This window comes from Odocoileus virginianus, chromosome 10 (assembly GCF_023699985.2).
Source record: "Odocoileus virginianus isolate 20LAN1187 ecotype Illinois chromosome 10, Ovbor_1.2, whole genome shotgun sequence".
In the NCBI taxonomy this organism is placed as follows: Eukaryota; Metazoa; Chordata; class Mammalia; order Artiodactyla; family Cervidae; genus Odocoileus; species Odocoileus virginianus.
Genome location: NC_069683.1, coordinates 39893555 through 39919068, shown reverse-complemented (window position 1 = coordinate 39919068; position 25514 = coordinate 39893555). Strand labels below are relative to the sequence as shown.

General features: G+C 36.8%; 1 protein-coding gene across 22 annotated transcripts in view; it reads left to right on the top strand.

The window, feature by feature from the left end:
- SOX6 (SRY-box transcription factor 6) overlaps positions 1 to 25514 on the top strand; it is a 765792-nt gene that overhangs the window by 619544 nt on the left and 120734 nt on the right. For 14 of the 22 annotated variants that reach the window (XM_070473416.1, XM_020904495.2, XM_020904527.2 and 11 more), the window contains 3 exons: positions 7186 to 7309; positions 19418 to 19497; positions 20986 to 21108. In XM_070473416.1, the coding sequence (XP_070329517.1) occupies positions 7186 to 7309; positions 19418 to 19497; positions 20986 to 21108 (327 nt within the window). The remainder of the gene's footprint in view (positions 1 to 7185; positions 7310 to 19417; positions 19498 to 20985; positions 21109 to 25514) is intronic. The other 8 variants (XM_070473423.1, XM_070473414.1, XM_070473411.1 and 5 more) reach the window with 3 other exon arrangements.

The window sequence follows — 25514 nt, the reverse complement described above, 5'->3', positions numbered from 1 at the left end:
ACAGAGTCTTAAAAATTTAGACCAAAAAAATTTTTTGCAACTGAAGGGTTTGTTTTAAAGCATTATTTATCCTATCAAATGAGACCCTTTCCCTCCTAACTCTTCAGAAATAGCTGAGATTTGGCATGCATTTTTTGGCAGTAAGAAGATACCTCCATGCCTTGAAGGCTTTTCATGTAAGGTTCTGGGGACTTTATTTTTTTCACTCTAGACTGTGCAGCTTTTATAATGGTAACACTTTATGCAAATAACTTAGCTACTCTTTGCAATAAAGAATATGGCCTTTAAGGAAATTCCACCCCCACCTCACCCCCACCCCTTTCTGTCTGTCTTTATGCCCTGCCTCTCCCTCTGATTGCTCTGTCTTGTTTTTTTTTTTTTTGTCTCTGTCTTCCCCTCCCTCCTTCATGATTTACAAACATTGGAAACATTCCTTCCAACAGATTAAGGAAGCTTTCTCCAATTAAATCACATGAGGAATGATTTTCTAGAAATAAGGCATTGAAAAGACCTTCACTTGCTCACTGTCTTTAACTAGGTAATATACATTAATATTGTTCATGATTTTCAATACAAATACTTATTTCCTGTCACTAAGAAAAGTTAAATAATCCTCATGAAAGAAAATGAGCCCCCCTGAGTGTCACTCTGTTTGCATATTAGCACGTAGCCAGGTCTCTGCCAAGTTGCTTTCTGACTGACTGCTGCAGATGCTCTTTCTCAAGTATTCTGAGTCATATCTTTAGTGCAAGTCTTCAGGGACAAACAATAGCACCTGTTCCTCACAAGATATCAGGCCAGTTAGCCCATTCATGTATCTTTAATGAAGCTCTGGGGCAGATGGCAAAAAATGGCATCATCAACTTAGCACAGAGAAAACAAAGGGCATAAGTGTTGATGCAACAATGCTGTTTCACGAACAGAAAGAGACAGAACCAAAGTGTTTCACGTGCATCTGCTGCTGTCTCGATTGTCTAAAAGATACGAGTTACACCCTAGCAATTAAAATTTCTGGGCATGTAGCCTATTTGATCAAGAATGTGTTCCTCACCCTCTGCAAAAGGGAAACGCTTTGGTCTGGGATTGTGGAAGTTTAGAATTAATGGGCAGTTGTGCTTTAAAGAATACAATTTGCTTCCTTTCCTGATGCACTGACTAGCTCCACCTATGACAGGGTTCCTGGATTCTCATTAGTCATTCCAGTTACATACCCAGTTAGTTAGTGCTGATTTCCAAAGCAATAAAAAATAATGCACTTTTATGCTCAGAGATTATTTTTGGTCACATTAAGTTTTACTCTTTGTATTAACAAAATCAGTGTTACTTCGACCTGTGGGATAACTGAGGGGCTTCCCTAGTGGCTCGGATGGTAAAGAATTTGCCTGCAATGCAGACCTGAGTTCAACCCCTGAGTCTGCAAGATCCCCTGGGGAAGGCAATAGCAAGCCACTCCAGTGTTCTTGCCTGGAGAATTCCATTGACAGAGGAGCCTGGCAGGCTACAGCCCACTGGGTCGAAAAGCGTCAGACATGAATGAGCAACTAACATACACACATGGGCTCATTATGGCTCAGCAGGTAAAGAATCCACCTGCAGTGCAGGATACACAGGAAACCCAAGTTCGATCCCTGGGTCAGGAAGCTCCCCTGAAGAAGGAAATGGCAACCACTCCAGTATTCTTGCCTGGAGAATTCAATGGACAGAGGAGCCTAGTAGGCTACAGTCCATGAAGTCACAAAGAGCTGGACACAACTGAGCAACTAAGCATAGCACAACACATGAGATAATTAAAGAATCTGAATTTGGGCTAAGGGAAAACTACACTTTCAAAAAAAAAGATGCTATTTGAAATTTTGATAACTTCTTGAAAAAGACATGTGGAGACTGGTCACTCTTTGATGGGATTCTATTATTTCTTATTCTTTAGTGAAATATTTTTGGAACTTGCTGTTTACAATGTGACTGCCTTTCCTGGCATGTTACCAAATGGGAAAATAAGATGATGGGAAGAAAAAGGAAGGGCAGGCTTACATTCTTCAGAGCAGGATGGGACTTTTCTCTTTTATCAAAATTCTTTATCTTCCTTGGGCACTGATACGCAGTGCTGTAAAGTTAATTCACAACTTCCATAGAAGAAAAATATTTTAGTTGCTTATGTGAACTTTTATGGCCACCAAATCCTCTTTTCTTACCTCCCCCACCCACCTTGTTCTTGCTTTCTATTTTTGTCCCACCTTCAACCAATAATCTTCTAGTAAGTAAAATAAATGGAATGCTCTGAAAGGGGAAATTATTGCTTTAATTCATGATTTCCACTCACTTTATTTGCACTAGGTCATACTGGTGAACTTTGTGTGAAAGATGGTAGTTGGAAGTATTCACAGAACTTTAATTACCTGTGCTACCTTTTATGACACATAATTTTTTTAAATGGTATCCCATTGGTGAAATCTGAGTAAGGCTGTTGGATTGTGTCAGTGTCAGTGTCCTGGTTGTGATATTGTTTTATAATTTTTCAAGTTTCACCATTGGGAGAAACTGAGTAAAGTATACATGGGATCTTTTGTATTATTTATTATAACTGCATGTAAATTCACAATTATATTTAGCGAAAGATGACTTTATGCTTAATATAGTACTTAAAAGTACAGGCTTTGAGCCTGGCATACCTGGCCTTGAATCTTGGCTCCGTCACTTTTTCAGTGACCATGTTACCTAATTTCTCATTGTTTTGTCTTTCTCATTAAATAAATGAGGATAATAACAGTAGGTACCTGATAAAATTTTGAGAATTAAATGAGGTGGAGCATTTAAATCACTTTCCCATATGCTTTACATATAGGAAATACTGGAAAATATCAGTTGCTGTGATGATGATGATGATGATTTCTGTAATTAGAGATGTAAGAGGAGCTTTTCATTGTTTCTCAGCCTGTGTTCTAACTGGCTACTGGATATTTTGGCTTATATTTAATGAAGGCATTTTGAATTTTCATATCATTATTTTACTTAAAATAAGGTCAACTTTATCATTTGGATCTAAATGATTATTGTTAATGAATTAATTGGAATTAATGACAAATTTGAGATCACTGTGTAAGTACAAAATAAGAGAGAAGAAACAGACTAAAACTGAACAACATAGTATCTATATTCCATAGTATCTATATTTCAGAGACACATCTCTGAAATATAAAATTATTTTCAGTTGCAACCCTCCAGATTTTCTGTATGCAGAGAATGTACACATATGATTTCTTGCTTTTCTTTTACTGAAGTCCGTGTGATATAATGGAAAAAGCACTGAACAGGGTGCAGAAGTTCTGGACTCTAGATCCAGGTCTGTCACAGGCAGTGTGACCTCAGTTTTACCTTCTCAAGCCATCTGGTTCCCTAGGTATAAATTGTGAGATTTGAGTTGGATTAGTGGCAGCGGCAGCAGTGACTCGCAAAGAATGGCCCTTGAACCAGCAGCACTAACTAGCTTCACCTAGGAACTTGTTAGAACAGTATACTCAGGTTCCCACCTCAGATCTACTGATTTCTGAGAATGGGGTCAAATAATTTTTGTTTTAACAAGCCCTCCAGATAGTTCCAAAGTCCACAAAAGTTTGAGAATCTCCTCTCTGGATTAAAGTTTAGTCTACATTCTAGGCTGTTGGCCCCAACCCCCAGAGTTTCTGTTTCATAGGTCTGGGCTGGAGTCTGATAATCTGCTTTTTTTTAAAGCTCTGAGGTATTGCTGGCGCTGCTGGTTGGGCACCACACTTCGAGAACTACTAGGTTAGATAAACTCTAAGCTTCACTTCAACTCTGTGATTCCATCATTATCATTGTTTTCACAATACCTTCTGTCCCCCTCCTTATTTACTTTGTTTCTCAGTTTATTGAAACTGCCCTTTACATAATAGCATTGAACCTTTCTAAAATATCCTGTTATGTAGAGGATGACGGACAGAAAAGAACTTCCCTAAGTTCTTACAGCTTCTGTTAATATGAAACACCTATAGCTCTTTAATGTTAAAAATGACCTTAATTAGTTAACTTTAATCTCTCAGTTACATAGGTAGCTACAAAGGAAATATCTTCAGACATCAAGATTCAATAATTAAAGTCTGATACCTGTTTGCCACTGATGCCCTTATGCTTAAGATCTGAATAGCTTGGGCTCCAATGTAAAAATAAAATTATGTTTTCAGATGCTGTTTAATGAATAACACTAAGGATCCCAAATTACATCTTCAAATGAGCCTTTTAATCCCACCTTTTTTTTCTTTGTGTTCTGGATATTTAGGATAAGATAATGTTTTGTGAGGCATGGGTCTGCTAAAAATAAACAAGCCTTTACCTGCCAAACTGAATTATTTATTTGACTCATGTTTTCTTATTCGAAGTAGAGTTATGGGTTAAGATCCACTGTTTCTTGTGTTAGTTCTTTAGTAGTTTGATAAATTTCTAATACTGAATAGCAAACTGGATAAGAAAAACTAAGGATCTAACATTTTCTGAGTGCCTATTAAATCCTAGTCACCATGCCACGAGCATTATTTTTCTTGTTTATTTAATCCTCACAACAACCATACTGCTAACTACCGGCTAAGTTAGTACACATTAGCTTTGGTTTCTACATGAGGAAATAGACTCAGGAAGGCTGAGTAACTGTTCAAGATCACACTGCCAAGGAAATGACACTGTATAGATTTAAGCTTCAGATTCATTTGACAACAAAGCCTTTGTAGACATAGTAGATTCTGAATAAATGTGTTGCATAAATGGAGGAATGACTATACAACATTACCTTCCTGATGTTGACTTTTAAACAAACGTAGAATTATAAAGTTGAAAATGCCCCATAGGTCATTATCTAGTTAGGGTTTAAGTTATGTCTATCCTTTAAAGTATCTGTGACATATGAGTATACAGCCATTACTTGACCACTTCTCTAGAGAAGGGCAGGGCAACCCATCCCAGTATTCTTGCCTGGAGAATCCCAGGGACAGAGGAGCCTGGTGGGCTACAGTCCATGGGGTGGCAAGAAGTGAGACATGACTGAATCATCTTAGCACACACATTCACAGGAAAATAGCACAAAGAACCTCTTTAATCACAGTGATTATTGAATAACTCATTATTAGAAAATTCTTCTTTGCATTAAACTTGCCAAAAATCTGTATTTCGAGCCTAGTTCTGTTCTTTGTAATCACTCAGGCTTAATCAAGTTCTTCTTCCATACATAATTCTCTCAAATATTTCAACATAACTGTATCTCTTTTCTCTCCCAATCAAAATAGCCCCCATTTTTTCAGCTTCTTCTCAAGATCCATAACACATAATAATGACTTAATAAATATTCATTGAAAGAAGGAAAGAAAAAATTTATTTGATACCTAGACTCCCCACTTTTTGTTTCCTTCCTTTAGAATGTGAAGCATCTGTGCTGTGTTCTTGTGTATGCTAAGACCATATTTCTAAGAGTAAATGAAGTGATTTTCTTTGATATACTCTTATACTAAATAACAGTCACCCACAAAAATATCATGTCTTATTTTCTGACATAGAACACTGCTGTCATCTTTGACATCTCAAGTTTGCAAGCTGGAATTGAACAGCAAACCTAGTGCTTTTCTTCAGGGCTAAAGGCAAGACCTAGGCACCAGGGGATCAGCTCCAGTTTAAGCAGGCTAAGTTTGTACTCAAACGTACAAAACTTGGGCTTACCTCAGCTAAAATGGAAGAAAAAGCTGCCCAAAGCTAGTTTCTTTCACGCCCCACTGGCAAGGTAGTAATTGCACAAAGACCTTTTTATTATAAGTTGATTTTCCTGAGAAATGAATTCAGAAAAATACTGTAAAGTGTTTATTTTTTGCTTGCCCTTTATTAACCCACATCTTAGGGCTTTCCCTAGAGAGAAACTGTTGGTAAATGAAACCTCTTAGACCTACACAGGAGCATTTTTGCAATCTGTCCCTAGCTGTGAAGGGAACAGGGACAGGATAAGGCAAGTTGGTGCTATTTAAACAGGGTCATCAGCCAGTATATGGAATTTTGCCTAAAGAGAGTATTTAGGAATTTAAATGGGGGAAGGGTTTGGGGTTGGTAGACTACTAGTAAAGGTTTGTATCTTAAACAGGATATAATACAGCTTCTTTATACTAGTAAGGAAGGTAAAGACCCTGTTTGAACTTAAAGATCGTTGCTGTTAGTACATCCTAGTTTTGATCTTTAAATAACAAAAGTCCTATAGTTTAATTTATAAAATCATGCCCTGAAAGCCAGTACAAAACCTTCCTGTGATGCTATTCTGGAATCAGGACAACATGCATAGAGTAAGGGAGGGAGCTGGGAAATTAAAATGTGATTTTCACAGACATGATTCTGTCATAGTTCTTATTTTCTTTATATGGAATACAAATACTGATATAGAGTGAAGATTTTCTGTTTTGCATTTTTGTGCTCTTTGATACATTTATTGAGGTCAAATGAGATTTGATATAGTAGGATTTATTATGAAATGCTCTCTGAATACAACTCCATAATTACTCAGCTACATGGTAGTGCATAAAGCTGTAAAACTGCTTAGCCAGACAAGCAATTTATATGTTACATCGAGGTGTGTATGGCAAAGAATATTAGTTTAATTGGGAGCCAAGAGGTAGTAGCCTTAAATCTGAAGGGCTATATGTTTGACATAATGCAGCGAGGCTTTGAAATAAGATACCTAAACTGGGGAGCTACAGCTTTTGGAATATACAACAATTAGACATTACTTTCTGACCAAGGACACTAGTAACAGTTTTCAAAATAAAGCACAGAATGCAAAGCTGATGAAAGGGCAAAACCTTTCAACACTGTATGGTGAGAGAATAAAACATTTCTTCCGGCTCTTTGTTTTTTAAAAAAGAAAGAAAATAAAAGAAAAAAAAAGTCAAGATGAAAGAAAACCATTCACTATAATTTGGTGGAAGCAGGGATGAGGCAAATTCACAAGGAGGTTAGATCGTTGGTATACCAATGGAATCTGAAAGGGATTTGGTAAAGTTAGCCTGAATTTTCTCTGGGACCAGATTTGGAATGAGGTTAGAAATGGGTGGCTGTTTGGGTACCAGCACACCACCAGGAGTGAAAAACAAATACTTCTTGGCGTGCATTTGCTCTGTGTCTGATCATAGGCTCTCTTCTGTTTAGCAGGTTCAGGGTCACATGCCTCCGCTCATGATCCCAATTTTTCCACATGACCAGCGGACCCTGGCAGCAGCTGCTGCTGCCCAACAGGGATTCCTCTTCCCCCCTGGAATAACATACAAACCAGGTAAGTAGACAGGGATTTAACATTCCTTCGTGAATGCTAAGATCCGTATGTTTTTGCTTAGTAGTCAAAACAAACACAGAAGCATATGAAGGAACTAGGAATAAAAAGATCATAAAAGGTATTTTAAAGTAAAATTAGAATTGTGAAGGGGGCATGTTAATAACTAATTGGTTGCTTGAAACTTTACTTTCTCTTCTTTCACTTGAATTTGTTCTGTATTCACAGATAAAATGCTACTTTCCCTCGGGACTACAAATTTTGTCAGCTCTCTCTCATATCTTTACTGTGAATAATTGTCTTTGGTTAAAGATACTTTTCTCTTCCTGAGAGCTTTTATACTCTAGGAAAGTGGTGACATACAGTATAAAATGCTATTATTGTTTGTTGTCTGATTTCTCTTGGAAGAAAAGTTCAAACTGAACTGATTTAATTAGCTTGCCACTAATAGGTAAAATTCTTTTTTGATTTCAGTCTAAATAATGAAGCATTCAGTAGTATTTTCTCATTCATCTTTCAACCTCAAAGACGAGGTCACATAACCTTGCAGTGAAATATGTTTTGAGATGATTTAGCAAATGTTATGATTTTTCTTTATTCCTCTGGGTTTACTGGACTCCTGGGGAATTCAATTAGGGGCATAATGGTTTGAAGCTTCTTTCAGAGCATCCTTGTAAACAGGGCTTTAAATGTTTAAAGATATGTTGCCAAAGGAATCCAATGTAAGATGATAGTCAAGTAAATAAAAGTCAACCTTAATTTCATTTGTGCATTCTTTGTAAGTGACCTCACCTCAGAAGTAGTGACCTTGTTCTACTCATTAATAATTTCTGTGTCAAGTTCTTTTTAACGTATTAACCTGATTATATTAACCTCCCAATCTGAGTGCAACAAATCTGAGTGCAGCAGATTTTTTGTGTGTATGGGTTTATAAAGGTATTTTAATATGCTTAAAGCAATGATAAAATATAAGTCACTTTACAAAATTCTCCATGAGGAAACTTACTGAATAGCTTAAGACCAAACCTAGTGGGCTTTAACATCTATTTTTTGCCATCAGTTACTCTTATGCATTTGGTAGAGAACCCCCTTCCAGTGAAGAAAGGTAAGATGTCTGTGTGACAACCAAAATGATTCAAAAAATAGAGATTTTGAGGGATTGGCTAATTTAAGGACTGACTTTAAAAATTCCTCAGATACAAACCTGAGTAAAAGTATGCCTGAGTAAAAGGATACCTAAGTAAAAGAAAATTGTGTTATTCAAATTGTTAAAAGTTGATTTTTCTAGAGCAGAATTTTTAGAGCAAGTTATATTCTGTTAGTATCTATATTAAGGACAGGATTATATTTTGCCAGAGAATACCTTTCTGTCAGTGCAGTGGTTCAGTTCTTCTCTGATCTCTATAAAATTTTTGAACTCTCTTTCATTTTTGCTTCCTTCGGAGTATTGGTGTACACTAAGTTTACTTGTTTATTCTGAATCTGAGTTGTCATCCCTACACCAGTCTTAGAAACCTTTTAGATGAACTATACATGGAAACTCTTAATTTTCATGTTTTTAAATTTAAAATTCTCCACATTTCAAAATCAGGTTATGGGCATTGTTTTCTACTAGACATAGACACCAACATAATTAGCATATTATGTAATTTTTTAAGACAATAATATTGTTTTTTATGGGGGAAGCTATTTTTATATAGTCAATCAATTTGGACCATTTTATAAAGAATCTTCTCATGCAGTATCAATGAGATTGCAGTAGATAAGTAAGAATCTAGAGACTGGGGCAGTACTGTGCAGTGGTGCATCACTTCCTCTGAACAGCATCTGGGCAGCATAGAGCAATGTCTCGGGGTAGCAAAGCTGGATTTGATTATGTTGGCTACAACCTGCTAGTTAGGGCAGGACAGTGGATTTGGACATGTAGGATGATTTTCCATCACAAGCAAGGCTGATAAAAAAAAGGTATTATCTGGTGACCCCTAAGTTATGTCAGAGAATTGAGTTAACCAGAACTCTAAATTCCCAGGTGGCTCAGAGGGTAAAGAATCTGCCTGCAATGCAGGAGATGTGGGTTCAATCCCTGGGTCAGGAAGATTCTCTGGAGGATGGCAACCCAGTCCAGTGTTCTTGTCTGAAGAATTCTATGGGCAGAGGAGCCTGGAAGGCCACAGTCCATAGGGTTGCGAAGAGTCGGACACGACTGAGCATGAGCACAATGTGCACAGGCTAAATGATTAAATACTTTGGCTAATGCAGTTTTTATTGTTCATAAAAATTATACTTTATTTATCTGTTTAACTATTTAATTAGTCTTCCTCCCGGTTAGGTTGCCCTCCGAGATTCAAAAACTTCCCCCAGACCCGCCAGTGCGAGGGTTTCCTGGTGTTTGGAAACTTCCTCTGTTAGGACTCCCTTCCCGGGAGGGGTCTCCGTCCCTAGCTCTTTTGTCTCTCTTTTTATCTTTTATATTTTGTCCTACCTCCTTTCAAAGACGATGGGCTGCTTTTCTGGGCGCCTGATGTCCTCTGCTAGCGGTCAGAAGTGGTTTTGTGCAGTTTGCTCAGCGTTCAAGTGTTCTTTCGATGAATTTGTAGGGGAGAAAGTGGTCTCCCCGTCCTATTCCTCCGCCATCTTAGCTCCTCCCCTTCAAAAATTATACTTTAAAAGAATTAAATTTATATGTTCAGATGCTACTGGTAGAGACATTACATACTTAGGAGAGTTGGTGTATGCAGTGTTCTTGTCATTCACATGAACTGGGAGAGGAGATACTATTTGACTGGAGCCTGGACAAGGAAAACACTTTTGCCCCAAACTGAGCTATAGTGATTTCACTTGTGTGGCAGGAACACGAGTAGAGGAGCAGCATCGCATTGGGAGTCTGGAAACGCTGGTTAGCTGTGCGGTTTGATCTCCAAGCAGCAAGAAGAATAACACTACATTGGCTCTCTTTTTGCTCTTTCTTCGTCTTCCCATAAAACTGAAACAATTCCGCACCGTTTTTTAAAATTAATTTTTCTTGGAGTATAGTTCTCTTCAGTGTCGTGTTAATTTCTCTGTACAGCAGACTGAATCACCCATAAACGCACATATCTCCTCTCCTTTTGGACGTCGTCCTCCTTCAGGTCACCAGAGTGCATGAAGTAGAGTTCCCTGTGCTATACACTGTCTTCTCAACAGTTGTCTATTTTGTGTGCAGTGTCAATAGTGTACGCGAATCGATCTCGGTATCCCAACTGCTCCCACTCCCGCTGCCCTCTTCACACCCCTGTATTTGTTCTCTACGTCTGTGTCTCTGCTTTTGCTTTGCAAATAAGATCATCTATACTATTTTCTCTAGATTCAAATTCTGTATTGTTTGTGCCTCTGGCTGATTGAATAATCATCTTCATTTCCAGAAAGCAAAGACCACCTTGGGGTTATGTTCACTGTTAAAGCTGACTGTTTCTGAATCCATATAGTACATTCTAAACAAGTATATTTAGAGCTATCAGCTTTCTCCCCTTCTGATAATTTGACCCATTGTTCTGGGTATTTCAGGGTCCCCATGTGAACACCAGGCAAGCTCTCCCACCTTGGTAGGTTGCTGAGGAGGCAGGTTGACTACAGAGATTGTACCAGTTTCAGGGGAACATCTATCAAAATAACTTGTGTGGAATTTTTTTATTGAGTTTTAATCTTTAATTAACTCCCCCCCCCCCTTTAAAAACTGATTCTCTAATTAGAGGCATCTTTCTAGAAAGTAACTTCTCGGGCCTAGAACATACACCACAGAATATTGGTTGCTTTGCTTTATCACATCATGATACTGAGAGATATAGCAGTCCAGGGTAAGATAAATACAGTTGAGCACCTGTGTTTGTGAAAATGAGCAACAACAAAAAGCTTTTGTAGCTGCCAATGTATATATCAGATTGATTGAATTGACTGTAAAATAAAGATACTGGATAGACACCTTGTGTGCCAGGGATGGCTCAGCCGACCCATGGACTTCATGTAGCTGGGACTTTTAAAAATGATTGCTGCTAGAGCAGCACCCTTAACATTTCCCAGGAGATCCTAGGAATAGGATGTCTGCCTGCTCATGACTCCTTACTTACTTATTAGTTATATTAAACATTATGATAACAGTTAAAGTTTATTGAATAATTACTTTGTGCCAGTGTGTTAAATGTCTCACATGGATTATATTTATTTAATTCTTACTTGAACATGTCACTTAGCCTTGCTGAGCCTCACTTCTTTATCATCTAAAAAAAATATGTCATGATTTGTCCACTGCTCAGAGCGGGTGTGAAGATTAAGTTTCTTAAAATATATGAAAGCTCTTTGAAAAAATTCTAAAGAACTACGTTTGGGGATAAAGTCTGACCATGAAACCTGAGTAAATTTAACTACATTAAACTGCATTCTTATCCACTAGAAATGTGGTTCAAGAACTGAGCATTTGACTGAGATATATTACCTCTCTGTCTGATGACCAAAAGCAATTTTACTCTAGTATATCTAATGCTTCTTTAAGAAAAAAAATTGTGGAAAAATATACATAAAATAATATTTTTTATATTAACCATTTTTCAATGTACAACTCATTAGTATTAATACGTCTGCAGTTTTTAGTAACCATAATCATGATCTATACTCCAAACTTTTAATCATCAACAACAGAAACACTGTGGCCATAAACAGTAACTCTCCCTATCCCCTTACCCCAAACCCCTAGTAACTTCTGTTCTGCCGTTTTTCTATGTGAATTTGTCTATTCTAGATACTTTATATGAATAGAATCATGCAATATTAGTCCCTCTGTGTTTGGCTTATTTCACTAAGCATAATGTTTTCAAGGTGCCTCCATATTGTAGCATATATCAAAAGTCCATTCTTTTCCCACATTTTGGCTATGATCAATAATGCTTCTGTGAGCATTGATATGTGAATACCTGTTTGTGTCCCTGTTTTCAGTTCTTTTGGATATATATGTAGGAATGGGATTGTTGAATCATATGGGTAGTTCTATGTTTAATCTTTTGAGATACCATCAAACTATTTTCTGTAGGGGTTGTACCTTTTACATTTCCAACCAGCAACGCAACAGTGTTCCAGCTTCTTTATATCCTCACCAATACTTGTTACTTTCCTATTTTTGAAAAAATTATAGCCATCCTAATAGATGTGAAGTGGTATCTCATTGTGCTTTTGGTTTTCATTTCCCTAATGATTAGTGATTTTGAGCATCTTTTCACGTGCTTACAGGAAATTTGTATAGCTACTTGGAAATATAGCTGTTTAAGTACTTTGCCTAGTTTTAAATTTAGTTGTTTGTTTTACCCTGACTGAGTTTTGGGAGTTCTTAGATATTCTAGATATTAATCCATTGTCAAACTCATGATTTGCAAGTGTTTTTTTCTCATTTTTTTCTCAGTATTTCTCATTGTAGGTTGTCTTTTCATTTACTTGATAGTATCCTTTGACACACAGAAGTTTAATTTTGATGAAGTCTGACTTTTCTATTTTTCTTTTGTTGTCTGTGCTATTGCTGTCACATCCATGAAATCACCACCAAATCCAAAGATTTACTCCTGTGTTTTCCTCTAAGAGTTTTATGGTTTTAGTACTTAAGTTTAGGTCTTTGATCCATTCCATTAATTTTTGTATATGGTGTAAGTTAAGGATCCAACTTCATTCTTTTACATGTGGATATCAGTTTTTCCAGCACCATTTGTTGAAAAGATGTCTTTTCCCCAGTAAATGGTCTTGGTGCCCTGATTAAAAGAAAAAGTCAATGAACTATATATGTAAGGGTTTATGTCTGGGCTGTCTCTTCTGCTTCATGAGTCTATATACCTGTTTTTATGCAAGTACTATACTGTTTTAATTACTCTAGCTTTGAAGTAAATTTTGAAGTCAGAAAGTATGAGCCTTCCAACTCTACTTTTCTTTCTCAAGATTTATTTTAGCTATTGGGGCTCCATGCAATTCCAAATAAATGTGAGGATTGGCTTTTCCATTTCTGGATTGTTGAATTTTGGTAGAAATTTCACTGAATCTGTAGATTGCTTTGTTGATCTTAGAAATGTTAAGTCTTCCTGTCTATGAACCTGAATGCCTTTCTGTTTATTAAAAATTTATTTCAGAAATGTTTTATAGTTTCCCAGTGTACAAATCTTTGCCTCATTTGTTAAATTTATTGCTAAGTGTTTGATTCTTTTAGATACTATTGTAAATAGAATTGCTTACTTAATTTCCTTTTGGATTGTTCATTGCAGGTATATAGAAACACAGTTGATTTTTGTGTATTAATCTTATACCCTGAAACTGCTGCTGAATTTATTTATTAGCCCTAGTCATGAATTATTTGGGATTTTCTACATTTAGGGCCACTTCATATGCAAATAGACATAGTTTTACCTTTTTAAATCAATTTGGATGCCTTTTGTTTTTTTCTTTTTTTTTGTCTAAAAGTACTAGCTAGAATTTATAGCACAGTGTTGTATAGCAGCAGTGAAAGTGGGTATAGTTGTCCCCAGTCTTAGTCAAAAAACTTTCCAGTTTTTTGCCACTATGATGTTAGCTGTGGGTTTTTCAGAAATACCCTTTATCATGCTGATGAACTTTCCCTCTCTTCCTAGTTTTCTGAGAATTTTTATCATGAAAAGATGTTGGATTTTGTCAAATGCCTTTTCTGCCTCAATTGAGATGATCATGTGGATTTTTTCCCCCATTGTTCTATTAATGTTATGTATTGCATTGATTTTTTTCATGTTGAACCACCCTTGCATTCCTGGGATAAATCCTACTTTGTCATGGTGAATAATCCTCTTGATATGCTTTTGGATTTAATATGCTAATATTTTGTTGAGAATTTTAATATTCATGCAAGATATTAATCTATACATTTTGTGTCCTGTGATGTCTTTATCTGGCTTTGTTATCAAGGTTCTATTGGGCTCATTGCATCATAGTTAGAATGTGTTTCCTCTTCTTCAATTTTTTGAAGATTTTGTAAGGATTAGTGTTAATTTTTCTTAAATGTTCAGTAGATTGGTGAGGCCATCCATCTGGTCCAAGAATTTTCTGTTTTAGGAGGTTTTTGATTGCTGATTTAATCTCTTTATTTGTTATAGGTTTGTTTATATTATCTATTTCTCCTTGAGTCAGTTTAGGTAATTTGTGTGTTTCAAGGAATTTTTCTTTTCTTCCAGATTGTCTAATTTATTGGTGTATAGTTGCTACCTAATACTTCTTTTTAATTCCTTTGTTTCAGTTAGCATTTGTTGACCACTATTTATTTTCTGATATCTGTGTCTATATATATTAATATAGTATGCATATATTAAAAATATACATATATATTCTCATTAAATTTTTATAGCAACTCAAAACCGTAAATGACATTATCTATATTTTGTTTAAAAAAAGAAACTAAAAGTCAAAGAAGATAATTAACTTTCTACACCTTCACCCCAGAAATTAGTGGAGATAGAATTTCTGAATTTTATACTCTTGCAGGCATGATCTAAGCATAAAAGGTCTAACTTTTGTCTGTGTGTGTGTAGAAGATGTGATTTGTGTGTATGGGGTTATCCAAATGACATCTTGTGAAGCTTGCCATTTCTATCTTTTCTTGAATATTTAAAGCAGAGGCATGTAACCACTGCTGCTGGAATACTTCATTAATTAAAATCATCTACTTGAAATCAAGCTCAGCTGGTAAAGAATCCACCTTCTATGCAGGAGACCCCAGTTGGATTCCTGGGTTGGAAAGATTCCCTGGAGAAGGGAAAGGCTACCCACTTCAGTATTTTGGCCTGGAGAATGTTGCAAAGAGTCAGACACAACTGAGCAACTTTCACTTTCACCCTTGGAATCAACGCATTTCTGAGGTTCTTCAGATTAGTACTCTCTTTTAAATGAGTATTTAGGTCCAAGAAGAAAATGTATATGTTCACCTGTATAAAATAGCCTAGTTCTATGGAGATTGTGATTATTTTAAATGTGCCCTTCTTCATATATGGAGGCTATATCATTGGTGAGCTCTCATTAAGTCATAAACTTTAAGTTGTTATTTTAAGTTAATTTCTTATAATGTGGATGCATTTATATTATTTCATCCATACTCATTTATTTAATTGCTACTGTGACAAATTCCATGGTTTTCATATGATTATCTAAGAGTCTAGGTGCATTTATGAAATAAATGAAGAAATTAAGATGATCCTTGATTTTTAGCTTCTTTAAAGGTATGAAAAACAATGCAAATGCTCTTAGAAAAAATCTTGAGATCAAGACTCTCCTCATCATTGGTCTATTCTTTGATGAACAGAGGAGAAATTCAGCAGGAGAAATAAGAATGTCGTGATCTCAGCAATATATACTATAATCTGTGCCAATTTTTTTTTTGTTCAGTTGTTCTCAGAACAAATTAAAGGTTTTGTTTTATTTTTAGGATTCTAAATATGTCATTCATTGCCTGCTAACTTTTGCTGCAATGTGGTGTGATGTCTCACAAAGATAAATTCAGATTGATTATGGCATTCCCTCGGAATACAGAGGAGTTATAATATTTTGCTATTCTGAAAAAAAAAATTATTTTGCTATTCTGAATACATTCATCCAAGCAAGATGCAGTGTGGCATGTTCAAGTCTATATTAGTGATTTTGATGGAAATATTTACATGTTGTAGCAAAAATGATGATAACTTACAGAAATGGGATCTATCTATGAGTTATTTGGCAACTCAAATAACTTACCATCATCCTGTGATACCACCAGACCAAAAAAATCTGTGAGATTAGGGATGTGTAGTATTTTTTCCTTTTGTTTTGGAGGGTGGAAAATGAGGCATGAGACTTTAAGCCAGTAACCAAAGAATCTTTGAGTCCTGTCTACTAGTTTAATTTATCTTTCTTCTCTGCTCCTCCCAAATTCTTTAAATAAGTTAATATCTTGAAGTTAGCGTCTTAGAAGACTGTAACCGTCCCAGTCCCTTGTCTTCCTAAAGAATCAAAGAAAATGGACAGATTTTTATCCATGGAAGTTTTTGCTTTTTAATAAAAATAAAGCTTATATTTGAATTACAGAAACTAGTATTCTTATAGGAGGTAGCCTGTGTCTAATGGGTCCTACATTCATGATACGAGCGCCTCCTTCTCCAGTGTTTACGTCTTATTAAGTTTTGGCTTCATTTCACTTTCCTTGAAAATTAAAAAATATACTTTTCTCTCATTCAGGGGCTCTTGCTATGGAGCCACTTTGATTCTAGACTTCTGGCAAGTGAAACTAATGTCAGTCTAATTTTCCATAGGTTCTAAATCCTGTTTCATATTTGTTCTGTAATCTTCAGATAAAAATAATAGGTTGGAAAACCTGGAAGCCTGGAGAGATGGATTTATGTAATGGACATTATTTCCCAAATTAGCATTCAGAAGTTGTCTTCTTATACCAGAGGTAGCAAGGGCCAGATTACAGCAGTGCCTAAAACCAACCTGTCTCAACAGGCTTCATCTTCTTTTGTACAAATTTAAAGAAAATGGGTCCTCACGCAAGCATTTCAAATCCAGAGACAAATTTGAAAAAAATTGCTACAACATGTTGACTGATTTCTTGCCAAGTCAGCCGCTCAGCCGCTAGGAACTTTTTCTTGATAGACTCTTACACACAGTTAAAGGCGAGGGGGCAGGGAGAGGAAGCATGTAACTTTTTAAAAGAGGAGTTAAATCTCTCTACCTCTTAAATCTTCTATTCTACTTTTAGCCCCCCTCTCTTCACCCTTCTCCTCTCCCTGTCTGGCCTTTCCCTTTTTCTCTCTCTTCTTATCAGTCCCTGTAATATTCTCTGTTGCTTTAATGTATTCATTTTTACTGTTACTACTGATACAATGATATGTTCTGGAGAAATAGCTTTCCAAAGATTATATTCAGATATACAGATTCAAACCAGCAGAAAGGTTAAAAACGTTTAAAAAATATGCTTGTCGGCAGTGGAAAGAAAGCTGTTTGTAGCCAGCAGGTGAGCTGGAGAGTACTACAGGGTGTGGTAGAGATAGTAATAAATTAACCGGCAAGCCAAAAACTGTATTAAAAAAATCAGCTATTTCATAGCATAGAAGCATGACAGCTATGAAAAAAGGAGTGCCCCAGGGAATTCTTTTAGAGTTTGATTTTTTTAAAATATGTTTGACATGAAAAATGTTTTAGTACAAATAAAGCAACTGGTATTAAACTTACAGGGAGGGGGTTATGGTTTAGAGTTAGTATGAATAATGCATGATATTTAAAGAAAGAACAGCTTTAAAATGTTCTGAGAGGCAACCCATGTTGATAGTTGGAATGGTGATTTTTTCCCCTATTTTTGAAGCATCATTAATTCAGCATCATTTTGTGATTTTTTAACCTGATAAGATATCAACCAAAGAAATACTATTTGACTTAGATTAGGATATTCTTTCTTCAGATAATTTAGTTTAAATATCGAGAGGATCAGTAGAATTATTTAAGCGTAAAGCGACAGTCATTTACTATAAAAAAATAATTTGGCCTAGTTATCTTTTTTAAAAAGCTCGTGTAGCCCTGCAAACCAAAATCAACCTCATGGAAGGGGAAAAACAAGATCAGATATTTTGAACATTACTCCATAGGAGACCAGCACAATATAGTGTTGGTGAACGCATTGTAGCGGTGCTCCATATGCAATCAGACGCCAATTGTTACTGGACTGCGGACAAGCACACACTGTGCTCAATGGTCTGATGAGGTATTATGGATATGATGCAAAGAGGCTGTGTAGATTAGAAGCTAACAATTTGTTAAAAGTGAAAGCAACTTAACATTTACATTGGGTCAGCCGAGTAGCACTTCATGTGGCAAACAGGATGAGTTCCAAGGAACAGGGGCACCAGGAAGGCTCCAGTTATTAGTGTCCATGCAGAAAAAGAGAGATTTCACTGCTTTCTAGTTGACTACATTTATTACTGTGATTCTTTCTACACTTTTCATTATTACATTCAGCTTTTAGTGTGGAAAAGTTCTTGCAAAACAGCATGATTATTATAAATGTCCAAAATGTGTGGAGGAATAGCCTATTAAAATATAGCCTAGAGATAGTACATAACACTGCCTTTAAAATAAGTAGCTGAAGCCAAAGTGATACTCTATTAAATCACTGATAGTGTGTAATTTACCCATATGTATTAATTTTGATTTCAATTTGCACTATCACAATACATTCCTCATCTCTTTCTATTGGTTCTTCAGGTTGCTTGCTTCACACAGCCTGTGCTCTTAGGTCATAGAAGGTACTTTAGCCCTGCTGTTTAGGAGTGGTCTGAAGCCAGAAACACATTAATAAGATGCTGCACTGATCTCTGCTGAACCATGCTCAATCTCAACCAGACTTTTAATACAGATATCACATGTGAAATGCGTGGTTATTTAATCAAATCATCATCAAAGAATATGTGATAAGTGCTTAGTATGTGTCATGATTCTGTAGTAGTTTCCACCAAAAGTTAGTGCAGAAAACAGTCTGCACTATCTTTTTGGGATACCAGGCATGTCACAGAATGTTGGCAGATAAGATTAGCTTCTCTCTTACCCCTCTCAAATTAAAGAGGTTGCATTTAAATTTTTTTGTCTAATTTTTTTTTTAATAAAATAAAGGTTAGGGTTATGGACAGTCAATAACTCTTTAATCTTTTTTGGACTATGATACTCTGCCTTGTCTACCAAGCCAAAACGTTTTGTTGTTTTAATATAAAAACCTTAATGCTTTCTCGGTGAACTGAATGTCAGCCTGGCTTTAAGGTATTTTTTTACTCTTAAAAAAATGATGTATTACAAGATTTGTAATGGAGTGAACATGCTTGAATTGCACATTTAATTTTTTTAACATCACATTCATGTTTTGCCAGTTTGCCTACCAGCTATCTGTTAACAAAAAGTTCCAAGGCAGCCCTGCAAGTCTGTGCCCAACTAAGCCTTTTGTTTCTGCAGATGTTTGGGCTTAGAGCAATGCTGTAAAGCTCAGGCAATCCAAGGACCATGTTTGTACTTGTCTGCTGCGATTCCCAGTGCATTGTCTAAACCTGTACGCATTGTTCTTTCTGACAGGTGATAACTACCCCGTGCAGTTCATTCCATCAACAATGGCAGCTGCTGCTGCTTCTGGACTCAGCCCTTTACAGCTCCAGGTAAGTGCCAGAGGAAAAAACGTGGGATACGCGCCAGTACTTTAGTGGAGAACTGCTAACCAGCTGTATGCTAAATAATGGCCTGAATGTTAAATAATTTTTTAAGCATAGCCTGGAAGGATTAACACCTTATGTACTTACCATACTGCAAATAGAAGAGAAAACTGTCAGTGTCAATATTTTTAAAGGAAAAAATGATGTCATGACTTAGTACTATATATTCTCTATGAGCTAAGTTAATGGTTTTACAATTTTTTATGGCTAGTTGATATTGGGTATGTTAGCTTTTTCCTTATAACTTCTTCATCCATTTCTCCATTCACGTCCAAATTAGCTTTTACATGTAAGTATCAAAACAGACAACATTGGATATTTTCCTTCTTGCGACTCATAGAATAGGGAGTTGTTATTACCAAATTACTTGAACTATTTGGTAAAATGTAAACACATTGTCCCTGAATATGTGTATCATCAGCCTCATCCTCATGCCAGGTCAAAAGACTGGGCATGGTGTGTGACCAGATTCTGGACTGGTATTCTTTATAAAGCTAAAATTGGGGGAAAAGTGCTTTGGAAGCTAGTTTAAAAAAAATCCCTTGCACCTTATCTTCTTCATAGTAAAATGGGAAGTGGAGGACTAAGTGATCTTTACACCCTTTTTGCAATGCTGTCTTAATGGGAAATTGATGTTAAATATGAGTGTATATTTTAACAAAAACAGAAAGAAAGTATCATTAAAATTAATGGTTAAGCAAGCAGTATTTGAGCATTCAGGATGCAAAATATAGGATGATAACTTGAATTTCAGTACATTGAACAAAGATAGTTTTTTACTCTTATAATATACTGTGATGATTTTTCAATTTTCTTAAATAATCTAGGGAATAGCATCTAAGTGGGCATTTTTAGTTCTTCTTTGCTATTCCTTATATGACTTGAATGTAAAAAATGAACAGATATTTTATGTGAAAAATATAATTTTGAACATTCTGAGTTGAGTCTACAAATAAAGAATTTTTACAGTACTTTGAGCAGTTTTTGTCATAAGCCTTATCCAGAAAGTCTTGAAGATGCCTAGCATTATGGATCCATTATGGATGCCTAGCAGAGCTAGAGATTTTGCCTCTTGAAAGCAGCAGCCCTATCTCATCTAAGCCCTCACCTTCTCCACTACTAACAGGGAACTTACTGCAGCTGGAAAAGATATAAAAAGAAACCTAACTCACAGTCAGTCTAATCTATTTCTCCTTTTTCCATAGCTGTGCTGTTGAGTGTCTTCTTAAGTCAGAGGCAAAAATAAGAAACCAGTACCACTGTTTGATCCTATAATCAAGTTTCTGTGAAAAAGAGTATCTGGGTCCTAAACCCTACTTTCTGTTCTTTGGTGTGGTCAGTACCCTGGATTTAGAAATATGTGTTCTGTTTCATGAGTTCTGACAGTATGTTTTGTCTTTTTTTTTTTTTTTTTCTGAATATGCTACTAAACAGAAAGGTCATGTCTCCCACCCACAAATTAACCCAAGGCTAAAGGGCCTAAGTGACCGTTTGGGCAGGAGTTTGGACACCTTTGAACATGGTGGTGGCCACTCTTACAACCACAAACAGATTGAGGTATGAATGCTTACATTGGTGCTTCATTGGGTGGGGGACTGGATTGTTCAGTCATATTCTAGGCTTTTTTAACAAGTGCCAAACACTAGTATATAATCTTCCCCTTTTTCTCGTTCCTATGGAGGCTCATTTTCACTCCTTTTCTTTCAGAGAAAAAGTCAAACCCCAGACCAGTGCCTCTGAAGTAGCTTGTTTATTGCTATTATATTTAGGCAAATTCTTTACGTTATGAGTGTTTTCAAAACCATTTTTATTTCCCTTACCCTTTTTTCTTTATGTATAGTGCTGCATAGTAGTTTAAAAAAAAACACTTAGAAATTAAACAAAACAAAACAAAAAAACTTTAGTTCACCGTGTATCAACCCTATAGAGTTGATAAAATATAATTCTGTTTTTATAGACAAAACAATGGAGGTTCAGAGAAGTCAAGTTATTTAATCAAGGCTACAAAATTTTCTTGGAGTCAGAGTTATTATCCAGGATTTCTGTCTATTCCAGGTTTTCTAATTTAGCTTTCTCTGACTGAATTTGAGGTTGGGTGCCTGGGCCTGACTGGTTGATTTTTGCCCCATAAACTTATATAGTAACTCTTTCATATTGAACTTCCAGGAAAGCTCTTTGTTGTTTTTGTGGGATATTCTTACTACCTGGGAGAAGATGCCTCATATAGCTCTTTTAAAAACCAAACCCCTTTCTAATATAGGGACCCAGTCCTCCTCTCTCCAATATCGTGCTTAATTCCTCTATTATATCATTGGAAAACCTCTTTAGGGCTATCAGATTCTAGAGGGTTGCTGGCTATCCCTCCTTAGAAGGGAGAAAGCTCAACTTCTCCTTTTATTCTCTAGGACTATCAGATACTGGAGGGTTGCTAGCTACCCCTCCTTCTTAGAAGTGAGAAAGCTCACAAGAAGAAAGAAGAGAACAAGATCAAAGGACACCTTGGAAGTAGCCTAAGGAAGAGTTTGAGTTCAGAGCTTGTCACTTGCCTTCTTCCTTTCCCTTTCCCTTTGACTATAAGAAGTATACAGGGGGTTCCACCCAGACATGACAAGGCATACTGTTAGAGTATCTGCTATCTTCTATGCAGCCCAAAGGGATTTCTTTTCTAAGGCTTCCTTTTGCCTGTAGAGAAGGTGCCACATTTCTGAACGTTCTGACATCTACTGTGCTTAGGACTGCTAGACGGAGAGATAACTGGACATCAGAAACAATTCTTTCAGTTAGTAAGGCTTATCTACTCAGGACAGCTAGTTTGTTAAAATTTTAAGTACTTGGAAGAATGTGAAAGCAGGGTGACTTGGCTCAGATTCAAAACTTTCTCTCCTCTTGACTTTCATTTTCACTTGAGGTGTTGAGTTCTATTCCATTGCCTTCCCTTAGCCAGTTTTCTACCCAGTTTCTCCCTTTAGCTTCTCGCTTAAGTTGACAACTCTTCCCCTCACCAGCACAGACCTCTGCTGCGAAATCTGGCTTCTCCTGGGTTTCTGGAAATCATGATGTCATATATGTGAGTGCCAGGCAGTGTAGCGCTATAGCAATGCTGATCTAGGAGCACAACATATGCGACATGTCTGTCGCTTTAATTAGGCTGAACACAGAACCTGGTAAGGTGCAGGCCCTCAGCTTTGTAGGGTAAGTTTGGGTTGGTTGGAGAGTTTCCTGTGTTTTTTTGTTTGTTTGTTTGTTTTTTATTATTCTTGCTCTGTTCTCTTGCTTCCACTTTTTGCACTTTTCCTTGCATGTCGGGAAACCATTGCTATTTGCTTGTATGGTACACTATTTAGAAAAGATGGATCTTATTTGAAAGGCAGATTTCTCAAACTTTCTTACTATGAGTGTAACAGGTTTATTGAGAGTCCTATGAGCAGCACAGTGGACACCTATATCTAAGTTGTTACAGATACTAACATTTTAAATCTTGTCTAAAAGTAGAGAGAAAACTTAATAACATTTTGCTTTATTGATTTTAGTCTACTTTCTTTTCTAGCTCGGGTTTTCTCCATTCCTTTTACAAGCTAAAATGTCACAGCTCTGTCAACAATTATGATCACAATAAACTGGGGATACTAAGCATTACAATATGTTAATGAGTTTTATTTCTATTTAGAGATTCTTAGGAAGAAAAGCCACAATGCATGTATACCACCACCACCTCCACACACACTGCTGCACTGAAGAGAAGCGGTCCTCTCTACCTGATACATAGTTAATTTGTCCTTCAAAGGTTTTTCACTTCTAGCATTGTGAGCTGGGGTTATCTTAACAGTAAAGTCATACTCTGGAAGTCTGAAATTTTGTTATCACCTGAGAAAAGACGGGAGCTGACTGTGCCTCAGATCATGAACTCCTTATTGCCAAATTCAGACTTAAACTGAAGAAAGCAGGGAAAACCACTAGACCATTCAGGTATTACCTAAATCAAATCCCTTACAATTATATAGTGGAAGTGACAAACAGATTCAAGGGATTAGATCTGATTGACAGAGTGCCTGAAAAACTATGGATAGAGGTTTGTGACATTGTACAGCAGTGATCAAGACCATCCCCAAGAAAAAGAAATGCAAAAAGGCAAAATGGTTGTCTGAGGAGGCCTTACAAATAACTGAGAAAAGAAGAGAAGCTACAGGCGTAGGAGAAAAGGAAAGATACCCATTTGAATGCAAAATTCCAAAGAATAGCAAGGAGAGATAAGAAAGCCTTCCTCAGCAATCAATGCAAAGAAATAGAGGAAAACAATAGGATGGGAAAGACTAGAGATCTCTTCAAGAACATTAGAGATACCAAGGGAACATTTCATGCAAAGATGAACACAATAAAGGACAGAAATGGTATGGACCTAACAGAAGCAGAAGGTATTAAGAAGAGGTGGCAAGAATACACAGAAGAACTATACAAAAAAGATTTTCATGACCCAGATAACCACAATGATGTGATCACTCACCTAGAGCCAGACATCCTGGAATGCAAAGTGAAGTGGGCCTTATAAGCATCACTACGAACAAAGCTAGTGGAGGTGATGGAATTCCAGTTGAGCTATTTCAAATCCTGAAAGATGATGCTGTGGAAGTGCTGCACTCAATATGCCAACAAATTTGGAAAACTCAGCAGTGGCCACAGGACTGGAAAAGGTCAGTTTTCATTCCAAAGAAAGACAATGCCAAAGAATGCTCAAACTACCACAAAATTGCAGTCGTCTCACTACGCTAGCAAAGTAATGCTCAAAATTCTGCAAGCCAGGTTTCAACAGTATGTGAACCCTGAACTTCCAGATGTTCAAGCTGGATTTGTAAAGGCAGAAGATCCAAAGATCAAATTGCCAACATCCGCTGGATCATCAAAAAAGCAAGAGAGTTCCAGAAAAACATCTACTTTTGTTTTATTGACTACGCCAAAGCCTTTGTCTGTGTGGATCACAACAAACTGTGGAAAATTCTTAAAGAGATGGGAATACTAGATCACCTGACCTGCCTCCTAAGAAATCTGTATGCAGGTCAAGAAGCAACAGTTAGAACCAGACAGGAGTATGTCAAGGCTATATATTGTCACCCTGCTTATTTAGCTTATATGCAGAGTACATCATGCAAAATGCTGGGCCAGATGAATCACAGGCTGGAATCAAGATTGCCAGGAGAAGTATCAATAACCTCAGATACACAGATGACACCACCCTTAAGGCAGAAGGCAAAAAAGAACTAAAGAGTCTCTTGATGAAAGTGAAAGAGGAGAGTGAAAAAGTTGGCTTAAAACTCAACATTCAGGAAACTAAGATCATAGCAAATAGATGGTGAAACAATGGAAACAGTAACAGACTATTTTGGGGGGCTCCAAAATCACTGCAGATGGTGACTGCAGCCATGAAATTAAAAGATGCTCCTTGGAAGAAAAGCTATGGCCAACCTAGACAGCATATTAAAAAGCAGAGACATTACTTTACCAACAAAGGTCAATCTAGTCAAAGCTATGGTTTTTCCAGTAGTCATGTATGGATGTGAGAGTTGGACTATAAAGAAAGCTGAATGCCGAATAATTGATGCTTTTGAACTGTGTTGGAGAAGACTCTTGAGAGTCCCTTGGACTGCAAAGAGATCCAACCAGTAAATCCTAAAGGAAATCAGTCCTGAATATTCATTGGAAGGACTGATGCTGAAGCTGAAGCTCCAAAACTTTGGCCACCTGATGCGAAGAGCTGACTTATTGGAAAAGTCCCTGATGCTGGGAAAGATTGAGGGCAGGAGGAGAAGGGGACGGCAGGGGATGAGATGGTTGGATGGCATCACCGATACGATGGACATGAATTTGAGTAGGCTCTGGGAGTTGGTGATGGACAGGGAAGCCTGGTGTGCTGCAGTCCATGGGGTCACAGAGTCAGACACGACTGAGTAACTAAGCTGAGAGAAAAGATA